At 37.4% G+C, this 16,438-nt stretch overlaps 1 protein-coding gene across 1 annotated transcript; it reads left to right on the plus strand.

Annotated features, from left to right (window-relative positions):
• Nucleotides 1-1,186: 1,186 nt before the first annotated feature.
• On the plus strand, nt 1,187-16,367 carry ggt5b (gamma-glutamyltransferase 5b). Its single transcript, XM_052115906.1, has 12 exons — nt 1,187-1,361; nt 5,032-5,159; nt 5,831-5,926; nt 7,722-7,917; nt 9,782-9,942; nt 10,058-10,204; nt 10,323-10,453; nt 10,848-11,029; nt 12,594-12,685; nt 12,774-12,886; nt 13,061-13,171; nt 14,210-16,367. Exons 1-12 carry the CDS (start codon nt 1,201-1,203, stop codon nt 14,354-14,356), a joined length of 1,665 nt encoding a protein of 554 aa, XP_051971866.1. The 5' UTR covers nt 1,187-1,200; the 3' UTR covers nt 14,357-16,367.
• The last annotated feature ends 71 nt before the right edge of the window (nt 16,368-16,438 follow it).

Raw genomic sequence — 16,438 nt, forward strand, 5'->3', positions numbered from 1 at the left:
TATGTTCTAGTGTCTTCTCTCCTCTGTGACAGTAAACTGAATATCTTTGAGTTGTGGACAAAACGAGACATTTGAGGACGTCATCCTCCTGGGCTTTTGGGAAACACTGATCCACATTGTTCTGACATATTATAGACCAAACAACTAATTGATTAATCGAGAAAATATTCAACAGATTAATCGACTATGAAAATAATCCCAAATCCCTAATCATTATGTACAAGTGCATTGCATTGGAAGCCCTGGATATAAGCCTCCCTCTCTATCTCTCTTAAATATTTTTGTTCTCTCTGTTTTGTCATTTTGTAAACTTTATAGATTTCAACCATATTATTCCTTCTTGGGTCTCTTTAACAAGAACTTAGATTAATGTATGAATTGAATAGTGATTGTGTGATGAGGGAACAACCAGTGATACCCTTGGTACCATCAAATGATAGCCTATAGCGATGTCATCAGGATACACATACACCGGTAGGCAGTGGCCCACCTTACCGGGTGACCACGTCGTGGTCCACCAATTTATAGTTTACCCACCTCTTTTTTTACCACTACACCTCTGATCATAAGGGCAAGTACAAGGGATAAATTACAGAGTTTTTCCTCTGTAAAATATGTTCAGTTCTAATGAATTTTAATGGGATAGCTAAAGTTCATTCAATAATTAAGATTCCAATGAAAGAGAAATATCAGTTAAGAAGTCCTGTCATAGACTTACTTGTTAATTTCAGTAAATTTACACCTGTCTCCCAATCTGATTATTCAATAGCCTATTAATAATGATAATTGTATTGTCAATTCAATAATAATAACACTATATCCAGTATGATCAAATATTGTGTGTGGGACGGTTGGACTGATATTAATAATATTATAACAGTTATAACAGTAGTATATGCAAGTTTTTTTGAAGATTGATTATTTTATTATATTCTTTTTGTTGTTGATTTGTAAACAATCCCCGTAACGTACAAACTCTCGTGTCTTTTTATTTAGTGAATTTCCCTCAACCGTTTTGTTCTCTCAAAGTTTCTCTATAAAGACAGTGAAAGTTGTGTAGAAATTTTGGGTTTGCTTTCACTTCTGAAAGTTTTGAAATAGTTTTACTCTGCCGCGAAACTCCTCTCCGCCCCCTTATTAAAAGTCACTCAGGAGCGCGTGCGTTTCCATTCTACCTGCTGCACGCGCGCTGCTCTAAGCATGGCCAAATCTCAGTCGAGACGTTGCTGCCTGTGCATACTTGCTTTAGTGATCTCTGCTGCCATTATTTGCCTATGCGTCTTTTTAGCCAACAAAAACACATGCGTGTTCACGCACGCTGCAATATCTGCGGATTCGGAGATGTGCTCCGACATTGGCAGGTAAGACGAGTTATTATAGAATCATGATCTGAAAGTTTCTGATGTGTAATATATTGATTATATTATTTTAAAGCATCATTAAAAAGGTGCAATACGTATTTCCGACAATGAGCTGCAGATAAATATAATGTACTGTATAGATAATCAGTTTAAGATATAGATAGCAGAGCTGCCTTGCCCAAGTCCTGCACATGCTAATTTTGAGTCTGAACGAAAATGAGTTAATTATTGACAAGTTAGACTTAATAAGAGTTCAGTTGAGGATACAGCAGACAAATAATAGAGACCAGGGTAAGTTGTCACACAATGGGCTTTATCTCATTAGGATTTTGTCCAAATGCACAAATGCTTGTTTTCTCAGCAGTGGTTTTGTATGTTGGTTTCAACACACTTGTTCACGTCTTTTTTAAAATTTGAATGTGTTTCGTTAATTCTATGCTCCAAACTAAAATTCCAATATCACCAAAAATGTGTGCTCTACGTGTAAACAAGTGAATTGAATAAAACCACACTGGAATACATCAAGGCATATAATGAAAGTAGATTTGAACTGAAAGGTTGAACTGTGTTCTCAGGACTAGTTCATTTTTCATTAATATCAGGTGTTCACAAATTTGGATTAAAAGCCTATATTATGTAATTTAATGGCAGGTTTGGCTGGGTGAATGTTGTCCCAAAAGTTCTATGTTTGTTAAATGAATGGTATCTATCTCCCGGTGTTTCAAGGAAGTTTCTACATAAATCAGCTTCCAAAAGTAAACCCTGAGAAATATTCACTGGCTTAAAAAGTGGCAACTAGCCCTGATTATCCTTATACATTATTGTACATGTGATGTTTTTGCATTCCATGAGGAAGAGAAAATTGTTTCGTTTTGATTTGATCACACTTTTCTGTCACAACCACTAAAATTCTCCTAGTGATGATAGTAAACACTGTGGCCGAGATCTTTAGTTCTTAAAATCACCAAACAGCCCAATAAAAACCATAGCATTGCCATCTGAGTCTTACCATACCTAAAGTACCAATCTAGTCAATGACAATCAAAACAGGATCAACCAGCTCCAAAATGCCCCCAGACAGAAGTCATGCTCTTAGATTTTTAGAATTTTTAGATCTTAGAATTTGTATTCCTATTCGTGCTTGTTCAACTATTTGTGCCAAACTCACATACTGTTTCCTTGTTCTATTGTGTGAAGTCCTTAATGCCTGTATTTCAAAGAACTTGGCTTTGGTGTTAAGTCTAAGGTCATGCTTTATCCCACTCTAAAAAGGATACAGAAAGGAGTTGGTTACAGTTGCTGGCCATATCTTGTATAGAGGAGGCATTTGTCCTCCTTTGAATGAATTTTAAGTGACATTTGGAACTCGAACTCCCACATTTAATGAAAAAAAAATCTGCATTTGAATTTGAAAGAAGGAATGAACAGAAACATAGGTGTTGTTTCTTGCCTCCATGCATCGTATAACACTGTAATGTTCTGTTTTTGTGTCCGGCATGATTTAATGATGGTTACAAAAGGAAACTAGAAAAAAGCCTTGTAATTGAGACAATCGCTGTCGTCTATTCTTAGAGAATGCTAGAGTGGTTTCTTTTGTGTCCAACGGAGAAGAGAATGGAGTTGTAATTTGTCGTTGGTTGTACTCAACACACTCTCACTGCGAAATCATCAGGATTCGTACGACTTTTCTAAATTTGGCTAATTCGTATGATATCAGGCGACTGCACTCGTTTGAATTCCTACGACTTTCACTACAGCCAATGATGTCGCTGGACATCGTTTCCATCTAATACGCCACAATTACTTGCTTCTGTCACACAACAGCTTCCTATCATGTTTACACACTCTACTAATTGGTTAAGTTTAGATGAGGAGTTTGAGTTATGGCATAATATTAATAAGTATGTCCTTAACGCCTCGTACGTGGAACTCGCGCTTCCGCATTAGACATCTGTGAATTTGCACGTGATGAAGTCGTACGAGTTTATGCTAACAAAATTGTGCGAGACTATACGAAATAGCCAACTCATAAATTATGTACGAATTTTCATGAGATCGGGTTTGTTTCCACAACTTACGGTACATAGCTACACAAGCATAACAAATGGTGCCATCTTTGGTACAAAGAGATTTAGGGTTAAAAACATTGCTCAAGGATACAAGTGTGATAGTGTTGCCCTTTCAAGTGTTCAAACTGGCAAGCTTTCTGTTTTCAGCACAGTAAGCATGAAACCGCATTCACAAACCCTTTTTACTTCCGGAATGTGCAGTATTTCAGTGGAATTTTTTTTTTGCTGGGACTTGATTAGACTCATCGGGAATTGATTGGATTGCAAATGTAGGAGTTACATCTAAACTTGTCTCATAGAATCATGGTACTATACCTAAATTTTGCTAAATGAGTTTGACATGGCTCACTGCATGGATTGGAAGTCAGGGAAGGGCACATTTTTCTAATTGCGTTACAAGCCGTTCACACATTGGCAAAAAAGGCAAATATTACATGAAAATTGTTACACACTGCACCTTTAAAGTCAAAATTCTTTTAAAGGCTATTTGTTAACACTGATTAGGGTGCTACATCATTATGTGATTAACTTTCAGCATTGTATCATGTTACAGTCATATCTAGACTGTGGCACTCCTTTAAAGTTTAATGTTCCCTATGTGTTTTCTTCAATCACTTGCATTGAGAAAGCTCAATTTTGAGGCCTTTGACCTCATCTTTTGAGTGGAACATTGCCCCCCATTTTCCATAGTAATCTCTCCAACCGCTGCCAGCAGAGACACTGAGCAATGCATAGGCCTACTGGTCTGGCCCAACATCAAGGAAGAAAAATAGGTGACCGAATTTTCACTTTGGGGTGAACTATCTTTAAGGTTCACTGGGCTCTTGGCTATCACTGCTTCTCTGACTCAGATTTGCCTCTAGGGTCTCATTGTTCATACTGACACAAACACGTGATATATTGGCAGGAAATGTGTTGGTGTTGTGTTACATACCTCCCAAGTGTCTTTTTGTGTATACGTGTGGGGTTTTTCAAACTTTTGAATGCATAGATCATTTTAAGACTGACAAACATAACATTTATCATGATATATGCTAAACTCTACAGACCAAAATGGATGCTTACATTGTATTACAAACTTTCCATTAATAGCATTAGCAGTGTTTTGTCACAATGATTGTGAATCTCATATATACACTGATATTTGGGTGAATCGCACAAAACATGTCTGGGTCATATTGCTCTCCAAAATCAAAAAAGAAGATATCTAGAAGATATAGGTGTCTATTTTTTAACCATTAAAGGTTTCATAGTGTGGCTTACACTGACACCTAGTGGCCTGTATGATGCATCATTGAAACACAGTAGTTTTCAGTTTCCAATTCTATTGTAGCAATTCACTATGCACAGTAAGCCAGGATTAATTTAATAAATTAATTAAAGTGTGCAATAACAGGGCAGTAAGTGAGATTAAGCAAGTAGTAGTCAGCTGGTCATGTGATGCTTACATGGCAGCACTCATGAGGTGCCCCGTTTAATATTTAAATACTAGTTAAATATTAAGGGTACTATTTCTTAGTTTAATTTAGAGATGCATCGATATATCAGCCTATCATCGACATCGGTTGATAAAAGCAATTAAACATGTTTTGTGTTCACAGAGATATTCTGCGTCAGGGGGGCTCAGCGGTGGATGGGGCCATCGCAGCTCTGCTCTGCACTGGACTGGTCAACCCACAAAGCATGGGCCTGGGTGGGGGGGCCATCTTTACCATTATGGACAAAATAGGTATGTGGTTTCACTGTGTTTTTGGAAGTTTCAGTAAAGGTTTCAACAGCAACTAAAGATATCAAGTAATCACATTAATATTTATTAATTTAGTTATGCAATTTGTAATATTAAAGGTGAAGTGTGTAATTTGAATTTAAACTGAATTTTAGGTAATGTCGCTTGGTTGGGCTTATTGGGATGCTCAAACAGTCCAAGTAAAGTTATGTTAGCACCACAGAAACACAGTGTTTACTCTCTTTTTCCTTGCAATCGTTGCTTTGTGAAATTGCTTTAAAACTATATGTATTGTGAAAAACGCTATCAAAACCGTAATGTTTATTGTTAGTTAGCTTTTTGACCTGGTTTTGACCATGCGGTTAAAATAGCTAATGTAAAGCGATGGTTGAAACATTTCCAGCTACATTACAAGAAGAAAAAAAAATTATATGTCATTCAGTTTGTTTATCCTGCCTATGAGTAATGTTTTAATTCTACCAGATTTACTTCAGTTTTCTACACTATGATTGGTTTTGTTTCTCTGGAAGTTCCATGAAAAGCTAGTTTGACTTGCTCCGTTCTATTTTTTCAATATCCTTCAAGGAAACACAGAGAAAGTCATAATAAAAATACATTAGATAGTTTGAGTTAAAGGGTATAACCCTTGTAAATGAGTCTGCTGTCTTTTGAAGGCAAAGTGAAAATCATCAGCTCAAGAGAGACGGTCCCAAAAAGTGTCCGAGCGGATTTGCTGAAAGACTGTCCAAAGACTTTGAAACTCACAACAGGTAAAGCTCTACAATGTGGAATAAGGGAAAAGCATACATTTATTTAGATCAGAATATTAAAGAGACTTGGGAGCGGGCTTTTTTTTTTTTTTTACTTGTACCACCTAGCAACCACCCGGAACACCCTAGAAACGGTCTTGCAACTACCCATAAAACAGAATCATTCTGGTGTCTACTTTGGCACAGGAAAGTGCCACTCACAATTTCTTTACAAAATGCAAAAATCAGTTTATTGATATTTTGGATTCTACAACATAACATTTAGGTTATTTCTCTAATATCTTCCATGGAATTGCATATAGGCTGTTTGAGGACATAAACCGTACAATAGCACATTGTGCAAGAAGGAAATTCTACTGGGGGAATGTACTTGTTTTGTGTGTTTAATATTCGTGAGTGTACTTTCTGGGCCAGATAAGATGTTTAACTGTCTGCACCTTATAATGACTATTGCAAAACATGTTTACACAGAATTACAGACTTAATAGGTAGACACTAATGCTGTGTACTGTACCTCATTGTGCAGTTAGTTAAATGTTCACACACTGTTCATGTATATAATTGCAACTCTAATATGATGCTCTCTTCCCGTAATATTTTGTATTCCCCTAAAATGTTCTCAATACTCTGCACAAAAAGAAGAGATTAATTTCTTTCCTAAAAGCACCAGCAAGGGGTAAAGAGGCTGTAAAATTCACTTAACAATGACAGGCAGATGCAGATGATGATGTGAGAACCCAAGTGCAGTTTATTTACCACTTGAAATCCAAAACCAAATAAACATAAATGACTTCCAAAAACGTGAATCCAAAACATAAACGACTTGACTAGACTTGACAGAATAATGACATGGCTCCTGGACTAGAGGCGAGCCTGTGACATGGCATGGAGCAGACTGAGGCGTGGCTGTGACGGGGTATGGAGCAGACTAAGGATCCAGGGCAGAAGGTGGCGCAAGCTCGGCGGCCATGACAGTGGACGGATCTGACATGACAGTCACTGTAGGTGTGCATAGTTCCTCATCAGCCACTCCTACAGTGAAAGATTAACCACTCAGTTGCAGGGCAAAATCCATGTATTGAGCCAGATTGAAAGTTATCCGACTTCCAGCCATCATTGAATAAACAGGAACATTCAAGCCTGCACGAAAAAAGTCCTTGAGGGCGATCTCATTAAAATCCACCTGGCAGCAAAGTCCACAAAACTCCTCGCAATAGTCCTCCAGGGGAAAATTCCCATGGTGTAAACGAAGAAGTTGAAATGCTGGGTTAATATTGGGGTCAAGTATTCTGTAACGTTTGCTTAGCAATGATGAAGATGATGATGTGAGAACTCAAGTGCAGTTTTTTTTACCACATGAAATCCAAAACCAAACTAAAATAAATGACTTACAAAAACATGAATCCAAAACATTAATGACTTGACTTGGCAATGACATGACGTTACACCAACAATACTTGACCATGGCAAACATGAGGGCTTAAATACATGGACATGAGCAAACACATTTGCCCCCTTTTGTTTTTTTAACCAGTTTTATACGTAAAGAGTTTGTTTACCCAGAGATACAAATTCTGACATTATTTGATGTCCCAAACCCATATTACTTTCTTCTGTGGAACACAAAAGGAAATGTTATGCAGAATATTCACCATTCACTTTCATTGTACTGTATGGGAAAAAAAAGATGCATTGAAATTGAATAATGACTGAGCCTCTCACTCCCTAACATTCTACCTAACATCTCCTTTTGTGTTCCACGGAAGAAAGAAAGCCATATCTGTTTGTCTCACAGGAAGTCAGTGGATTGGTGTACCAGGAGAACTCCGTGGATATGAACGAGCTCACCAGTTGTATGGAAAGCTTCCCTGGGCCAAACTGTTCGAGCCCACCATCAAACTGGCAAGAGAGGGCTTCCCCATTCCAGTCTTCCTCAGCCGATTCCTGCAGTTTGATATGATTAAAATGCTTATTCAAAACTCTCAGCTCTGGTAATATACCTTCACCAAACAAACTTATGCATACACACGATCATGCTTGTTATGATTGACATCTCATTTTAGTTTACATAAAGGCACAAGTAAGATGAATCATGTAGAGCATTCCTAGTGATCAATGTCAAAGAAGTAGGTTAAGATTTGGCTTTAGGCAAACCGCAGAGAATATGAGAGCTCTGCCATAGTAGTTAAAAGAGATAATTTCTCTTCTTCATGAATTAAGGGAAGCTTTGAGTCTAATCATCAGTTTTTCTTTTAATACATTTTGTGTTGTCTGTTGTAGAGTGTCATTTGCTGAATTTGTCAGTATACTTAAGTGATTTTTTCTGTTTATCATGTAACCATATCCTGGACACATACAAATAAATTAAAACATTAATAAAAGAAAGAATTATATACATAAAATAGTTTATACAACATTTTATTAAATTTGATTTCATTCATTTACAATTTCTAAACGATTAACGGCCCTATATATATTTAGAGAGAGACAGAGAGCGAGAGTGTGTGTGTGTGTGTGTGTATAGTGGTCTAAAGCACATAACTGGTAATCTGGTAATCAGAAGGTCTCTGGTTCGATCCCCCACAGCCACCACCATTGTGTCCTTGAGCAAGGCACTTAACTCCAGGTTGCTCCGGGGGGATTGTCCCTGTAATAAGTGCACTGTAAGTCGCTTTAGATAAAAGCGTCTGCCAAATGCATAAATTATATACACACACAATATAGTGACATTATTTTGTCACAATATTTTTATGAATTTATTATCATTTTTCATTTGTGCATGTTCCACCCTAAATTCTCAATATAGTAATACATTTTATTTTTTTGTTGGTTTATAATTTCTATTATTTCAGTTACAATTCTCAGATCTTATTACTGAAATTGAGTAATTTTCCCTGTGTTGCAGCAGAAAATTATTGTAATACAATTTTTTTTAAATCACCATAAATGAAAGGCACTACAACGTACTGTGTAAAAATACTTCAGCATATATTTTTTAGAATAAAATAAATAGATATAATTTTTTTAATTGCAGTAAAAAGAATGACATATTTTGCATTAGTTTGTGTGTAATTCCCATTATTATCAATGGTTATTCTTTAGATTAAAAAAAAAAAAACTTTATTACAGCAAATTATTTTTTATTTTATTTAAATCACCATAAATGAAATACATGGCCATGATGTATACATAAATATATATATATATATATATATATATATATATTATATATATATATATATTTGTGGAGCGGAGGGGGACGGGGCCGGGTCGGAATATCGCGCGCCCGGTCCCCAATCGGCCTGATGAGGCGCGCGAGGGATAAAGGCGGCCGGTGACGATGGTTCGAGAGAGAGAATTACGGCATTTCCGTCACATATATAGACGTGTGTGTGTGTGTGTGTGTGTGTGTGTGTGTGTGTGTGTGTGTGTGTGTGTGTGTGTGTCGCGCGCGCTTTTGGTTTATGTTTTCATTAAAATTATGATTTATGTTGACAAGCCGGTTCTCGCCTCCTCCTTGCCCATATTTAACTGTGTTACAATATTATTTCTTTTTTTTTTTTTTTTTGCATTACGGTTATGAGGATAGAGGCCTGTGCTTAATAATTATGAAAATAATGTCACAGTGGAAAAAAATCATCATAACCCTAAAAGGGGAATTCTTTAACTTTAAGGAAAATGTAAACATTTTGAATTTAGTGTACAAATATGACATGGACATGTCATAGGTTTTGTGAAATTCACCTGGGTAGCTTATGTTACTGAAAGAAAACATTAGAGCATGTCAGTGTATTTTAAACCTGAAGTGATTTTTCTGTGGGTTTATAAGCTCATTTCTTTGTATATGTTCTCTAGTGAATTGTTCTGCCACAAGAACAAGACAGTTTTCGGCCCCGGGGACATCCTGAAGTTCCCTAAGCTTGCAGAAACTATGGAAACTATTGCCAAAGAAGGAGCCGATGCCTTCTACACTGGAAAAATTGCCAAGGACTTGATACAGGATGTACAAGATGCAGGTACTTAATCTTTGTATACAAACTGCATAAGTCTAATTACAACAGATTTAGTGCTTCCGAATCCACTCACCTTTGCAAGTCAGGCGTGATTACACAGTTTAGTTTGGTTTTCCAGGTGGAGTGATATCATTAGAAGATCTAAAAGCTTTCCAGGTCAGAGTCAGTGACGCATGGTCAGTGCAACTCGGGGAATATAAGATGCATTTTCCTCCTCCACCAGCAGGGGGAGCAATACTCAACTTAATCCTCCAACTAATGCATGGTGGGTCTGTTTGAGTAGACAAAAAAATAAAACAAATTGACCTTGGCTTTTTTGCAGATCACAGACTACTGAAAAAGCGGTTATCTATAAATATTAAGTATCCATTTGTTTTCCTTAGGGTTCAAACTCTCTCCAGCCTCAGTCCAAGGAGACCAAAATAACTTGACTTTGCATCGGTACCTAGAGGCAGCAAAGTTTGCGACCGGACAGAAGCACAACCTCAGAGACCCCATCTTCAACCCCAGAGATGTAAGGCACCTACAGCATTACTTGCTATGGTGCTGTTGTCTGAGTCAAGCTTTCTATTCAGACCAAAATCAAATCTTTCTTTCTTTCTTTCCATTATTTATCATGTTTCCTCTATTTGTAGCTGTCGTTTTTGCTCTTTTTGGCTTGATTCAGCAATAAAACTGTGTGTCCATGTAAGATTGATTAAATACAGTGAAGGGCCGGATGTTATTTCTTCTGATGGCCAAACAAATGCTTGCAATTAAAGTTTAAAATGAGATCGAAGTCTTAATGAGATTTGATTTGATTTAGCAACAATATAAACAATTTAACAAAAGAAAAGAAATGAAAGGGGGGGACCCAGATATAAGGCTGAACTGGAAATATTTTTTGTCTATGTGTCCTGTGAACACAGATGACATACATAACAGATGAGAAGTTCATCGAGAGTATCAGGGCTTTGATCAGTGATGGCTCCACTCATGATGCCTCTTACTACAACATCACCCCATCAGCTGATCGCTTTGGCACCACACATGTTTCAGTGATGGCAGAAGATGGCACTGCTGTGTCAGTAACCAGCACCATCAACCACATGTGAGAATCATTTACAACATATGCTCAGCAGAGATCCTGTTCTGGAGAACATGTCTACTTCGAACATTTTAAATTGTATTTTTCTAAGCATCAGCATTTACTTACAACAAAACGTATAATGTATCATGAATACATGTTGTGATTTGAAAAAGTTGTCAGTCACTATTTTACATCTCACAAGCCTTAAGAACACAGAGTTATTGGTTTATTTCGAGTGAATCAATTCAGTCATCGCACCAACTGATTCAAAAGTCTTTATTTGACTCACTTAAAGAGCCGGCTCATAAGAGGCAATGCTTCTGGAATTGGACAACACTGGTTAGGCTGTTGTTGTTGATTCACAAAACCTGCTCAAAAGAGTTGTTTGTTCTGGATTCGGTCAAAACTTGTTGTGCTGTATGTTGTTGATTCACTAAACCAGCTCAAAAGAGACATGCATTCAGGAATCGGACTACACTGGTTGTGCTGTATGTTGTTGATTCACTAAACCGGCTCAAAAGAGACATTCATTCAGGAATCGGACTACACTGGTCGTGCTGTATGTTGTTGATTCACTAAACCGGCTCAAAAGAGACATTCATTCAGGAATCGGACTACACTGGTCGTGCTGTATGTTGTTGATTCACTAAACCGGCTCAAAAGAGACATTCATTCAGGAATCGGACTACACTAGTCGTGCTGTATGTTGTTGATTCACTAAACCAGCTCAAAAGAGACATGCATTCAGGAATCGGACTACACTAGTCGTGCTGTATGTTGTTGATTCACTAAACCGGCTCAAAAGAGACATGCATTCAGGAATCGGACTACACTGGTCGTGCTGTATGTTGTTGATTCACTAAACCGGCTCAAAAGAGACATTCATTCAGGAATCAGACTACACTAGACATACTGTATGTTGTTGATTCACTAAACCGGCTCAAAAGAGTCATTTATTCGGGAATACGACTACACTGGTTGCATTGTATGTTGTTGATTCACTAAACCCACTCATAAGATTAATTTGTTCAAGATTCGGAGAACACTGGATGTGCTGTATACTGTTCACAGAGGTGGGAGCAAGTCACACATGTACAAGTCTCAAGTCTTAACCATCAAGTCTCAAGAGCAGAGACTTGATGGTTGTGACTGCTGTGTAAAAATGCAGTATGATTTTCACATTGATCTAACACGTCAGACTCGAGTGAAGTCATGTAACTCGAGTCCCCCAACTCTGGTTGTTGATTCATTAAACCGGCTCGAAAGAGTCATTCATTCAAGCTGAATAGTGGTAATAGTTGTAACAGCAGAACCATTCTGTCTAGAAATTCTCTGGTAATAGAGCGAAACCCCGCAACCTTGACTGCAAGCCTACAGAGTCCCCATGAGGACAAAATTGGAACGTGATACACCACTTGAAAATGTTTGACAAATGTAAAGCTCCTTTCAGAGTGAGTTGTTGTGACACTGCAGCATAGTATCATATTTCATGGTTTGAGCTTATTAAATTGTTTTCACGTTTATTTATTGGACATTAATAGATTATGAGTATACTCTGATATATTTTATCATTGTCTATCTGCAGGTTTGGGTCATCTATTTACTCTCCCAAGACGGGTATTATCCTCAACAATGAGCTAGCTGACTTCTGTGGCCGAGCAGATTCTGTCACACCAGGTTAAGATCTGTCACCAAAAATATCCTCTTACTTTTCACACTTCTTGAACATTCTTGTCACCCTATTGTCTGATGTATTTATCTACAGGCGAGCAGCCTCCTTCCTCCATGGCTCCTGCCATCCTGCAGTCTTCCTCACAACAGAAGACACTGGTGATTGGTGGATCTGGAGGAAGCATGATCACCACAGCCATGGCCCTGGTGAGCTGGAGTCAAGTTGAATTTTAAGCAGAAATATGAAGCTTGTGTTTTTGTTAAAGCACTTACATGAGTTCTTCAGAACCAAAATGTTTGTCACTTAAGCTGTAAAGTTGTCAATTGTCCTTTTGATGACTGTAAACATGTTTCCATTGATATTGGATCTTCTTCTTTCAGTCCATTATGAACCACCTGTGGTTTGGGATGAGTCTCAACGAATCTATCGCTGCTAAAATAGTATTTGTGGATTCCAAGAACACTGTCAATTTTGAGCATGGATACCACAAGGTACAGTAACTCCTTTGGAATTTAGACCTCTCTGACAATTGAGAACCGGTTCTTATTTTAAATTTTTTATTAGTTATTTTTCCTCCCCCTTTCTCCCCAATTTGGTATGCCCAATTCCCAATGCGCTCTAGGTCCTCGTGGTGGCGTGGTGACTCGCCTCAATCAGGGTGGTGGAGGACGAGTCAGAGACCGTCAATCCACGCATCTTATCACGTGGCTTGTTGAGCGTGTTACCGCGGAGACGTAGCGCATGTGGAGGCTTCATGCTATTCTCCACGGCGTCCATGCACAATTCACCACACACACCCCGAGAGTGAGAAACACATTATAGTGATCACGAGGAGGTTACCCCATGTGACTCTACCCTCCCCGGGCCAATTTGGTAGCATAGGAGACCTTGCTGGAGTCACTCAGCACGCACTGGATTCAACCCACTTTAATCGCTGAGCTACCCAGGTCACCCAAGAACCGGTTCTTATTCAGAATCAGAACTGGTTTCATTTTTTGAGAAGTACGGTTCTGTTAACAGTTTTTGAACATCTGCAGTCTTCAGCTAATGTGAACAGAACACTGTGCTTCAAACACTCTGACTGTGTTTCCTATATCCGATTTGTGAACAAGTTGTTCTTTTGAGATCTTTTTAATTGAGAGTGCAACAAGTGAAGTCTGATTCGAATTTAAATGACTCTTGAGTCTGTTGTTTTCCAATAAAACGGTCCAACTATTCACAAATCTGATTTCACCCTTTGTACATGTGACAATATATAATTAAAGTTACACATTCGGACAGAGTTTCATTGGAATAAATGTTAAGAAAAACAAATAGTATGCTTTTGTGATGTATAAATGTTAATGTTAAATTTAATGGCAGTCCAATAATTCCATGTTTTAATTGTGGTTATACTGATTGTAATGGCTCATTCCTACCTCTTATCTCCTCTTAAAATGCCCCCGATCACTGATTATAATCATCATTCTGTAACAGTTAATCAGAAGCGGGTTTTAAGTGGAAACATATCGTTCTTTTGCACTTTTCAGACTGCTATAGAGGCAATGAAAGGATTAGGACACAATGTGAAGGGCTATCCATTCTTTTTCAATGTGGTCAACGCCGTCTCGAAAGAAGGACACTGCCTCAGTGCCGTATCTGACGCCCGGAAGAATGGCAGGTCAGCGGGATACTGACCCACCCTTCAGCTACCCCTGTTTCTGCCCATCAGCTCCTGATCTGGTGTCAGCTGTTCGTGAATACGGTGGTGATTCATTGGGTCCGGGAGGAAGTGAGGGTGAACGTAAAGGGTCAGCTATCCCTTTCAGCAACAACTACAGACACATAAATTCAAACATGGGGTGATTGTGCATAGTGATGTGAAATTAAATCCGTCCATGTCCACTTTTTAATTACCTTTTAGGATTACAGGTGTAAGATCTGAGAGTGAAATGAGGATGTTTTTTAATACATATTTTTATTTTGTGTCTAGGAGAGACCAGGGCTAGTTTTTGTTTTGTGGATTCTGTCCTCCAAACTCCAATATCATATTTTTGTGAACATTAAACATCAGTAAATCAATGTTATACATTCCGGTAAGGCTCAACCATATAATGAAGGTAGATTTAAACAAAAAGTTTGAACTGTGTTCTAATGACAATGATTTTTATTTTTTAAATCATAAATATCCGTTTGGGGCAAGTTGTAACATTTGGAAATGTTGGCAAAAAATGTTGGAATGCTCCCAATTTGGAATGCCCAATTCCCACTACATTGTAGGTCCTCTCGGTGGCACAATTTAACACACGCCCATTGAAAGTGAGAACCCCTAATTGTGACCACGAGGAAGTTACCCCATGTGACTCTGCCCTCCCTAGCAACCGGGCCTATTTGGTTGCTTAGGAGACCTGGTTGGAGTCACTCAGTACGCCCTGGATTCAAACTCGTGACTCCAGGGGTTATAGTCAGTGAGCTCCGGCTAAAACAGTAATTTGATATTTTGGTAACTCTTTACAAAAGGTTCCGTTCGTTAACATTAGTTAATGCATTAGATATTGTGAACTAACAATGAACAATATATTTCTTACTGCGTGTATAAATAATTGTTAATAAGGGTTAATAAAAAATACAGTTGTTAATTGTTAATTCAAGTTCATTGAGTATTAACTAATGTTAATATATTATTTTTATTTTAACAATGTATTAGCATAATGTTATTAACATTAAAAAGTTGAAATTAACATTAACCAAGATTAATTTAATGCTGCAAAGCTAATGTTGACAAATAAAACCTTACTGTATTAGTGTTACCAATATTTTTGTATGCTAACTATAATATTTTGCTGCTGTTTCATTCATTGTTTGCTTCATATTATAAAACAATAACATTGTTTATATTTTTTTACATAACAGTTTTTCTGTTTAAACTTTGTTGAAAAGCCCACAATATAGTGGTGGGGCATATTGTCACAAAAAGTCAAACTTGTCAAACGATATGGACTGTATCGTTTTTCCAGGGAGATTACAGTGGAAAAGTTCAATAGCTTTTTGTAGACAAAACTTTAAGATATACACCTATGTAGAAATGGACTATCACAAATAATCCTACCCTGAGAAATATTCACTGGAGTAGAAAGTGTGACAACTAGCCCCTACATCGTTTTCAGGTTTTGTACAAAGTATGTTAAGGCCAGTATGTAATCACGCAACACTGTTTCCTGTGACAGCTAGTACAAATGAACTTGAATTAACTAAGGACAAATATCTCCCTTAAAAAAATAAATTGCTGAATATAACAGTTCTGTTTCTGCTGTTACTGTTAATGTTGTAGGGAGAGACCGTTTTAAGGTCAAAATGTGAATGTTACAATCCTGAATGTGACACTACAGTTATACAGCGTGGCATTACAATTGTATTTCCTATGTACAGTACATGTGCTCTAGTTTTATATGCAACTTTTTATATTTTTCATAATGATTCTATCTATGTTTTATTTTTATAAAGCTTTTCAATAGGCTGTACAGTAGTGGCCAAAAATATTGGCACCCTTGGTAAATATTTGCAAAGAATGCTGTGAAAAAAAAATCTGCATTATTTATCCTTAAAAAAAAAAAAATAAATAAAAAAATCACAAAAATACAACCTTTAATTGAAGTACAACAATTGTAATAGGTGAAATATCTCATTTTTAAATAAATATTTTTCTCCAAATGCATTGACCATAATTATTGTCGCCATCATTTTTACAACCACCCTATACAAGCTCTGAGTCTTCCCTT

Source organism: Xyrauchen texanus, chromosome 43, assembly GCF_025860055.1.
Source record: "Xyrauchen texanus isolate HMW12.3.18 chromosome 43, RBS_HiC_50CHRs, whole genome shotgun sequence".
Classification (NCBI taxonomy): domain Eukaryota; kingdom Metazoa; phylum Chordata; class Actinopteri; order Cypriniformes; family Catostomidae; genus Xyrauchen; species Xyrauchen texanus.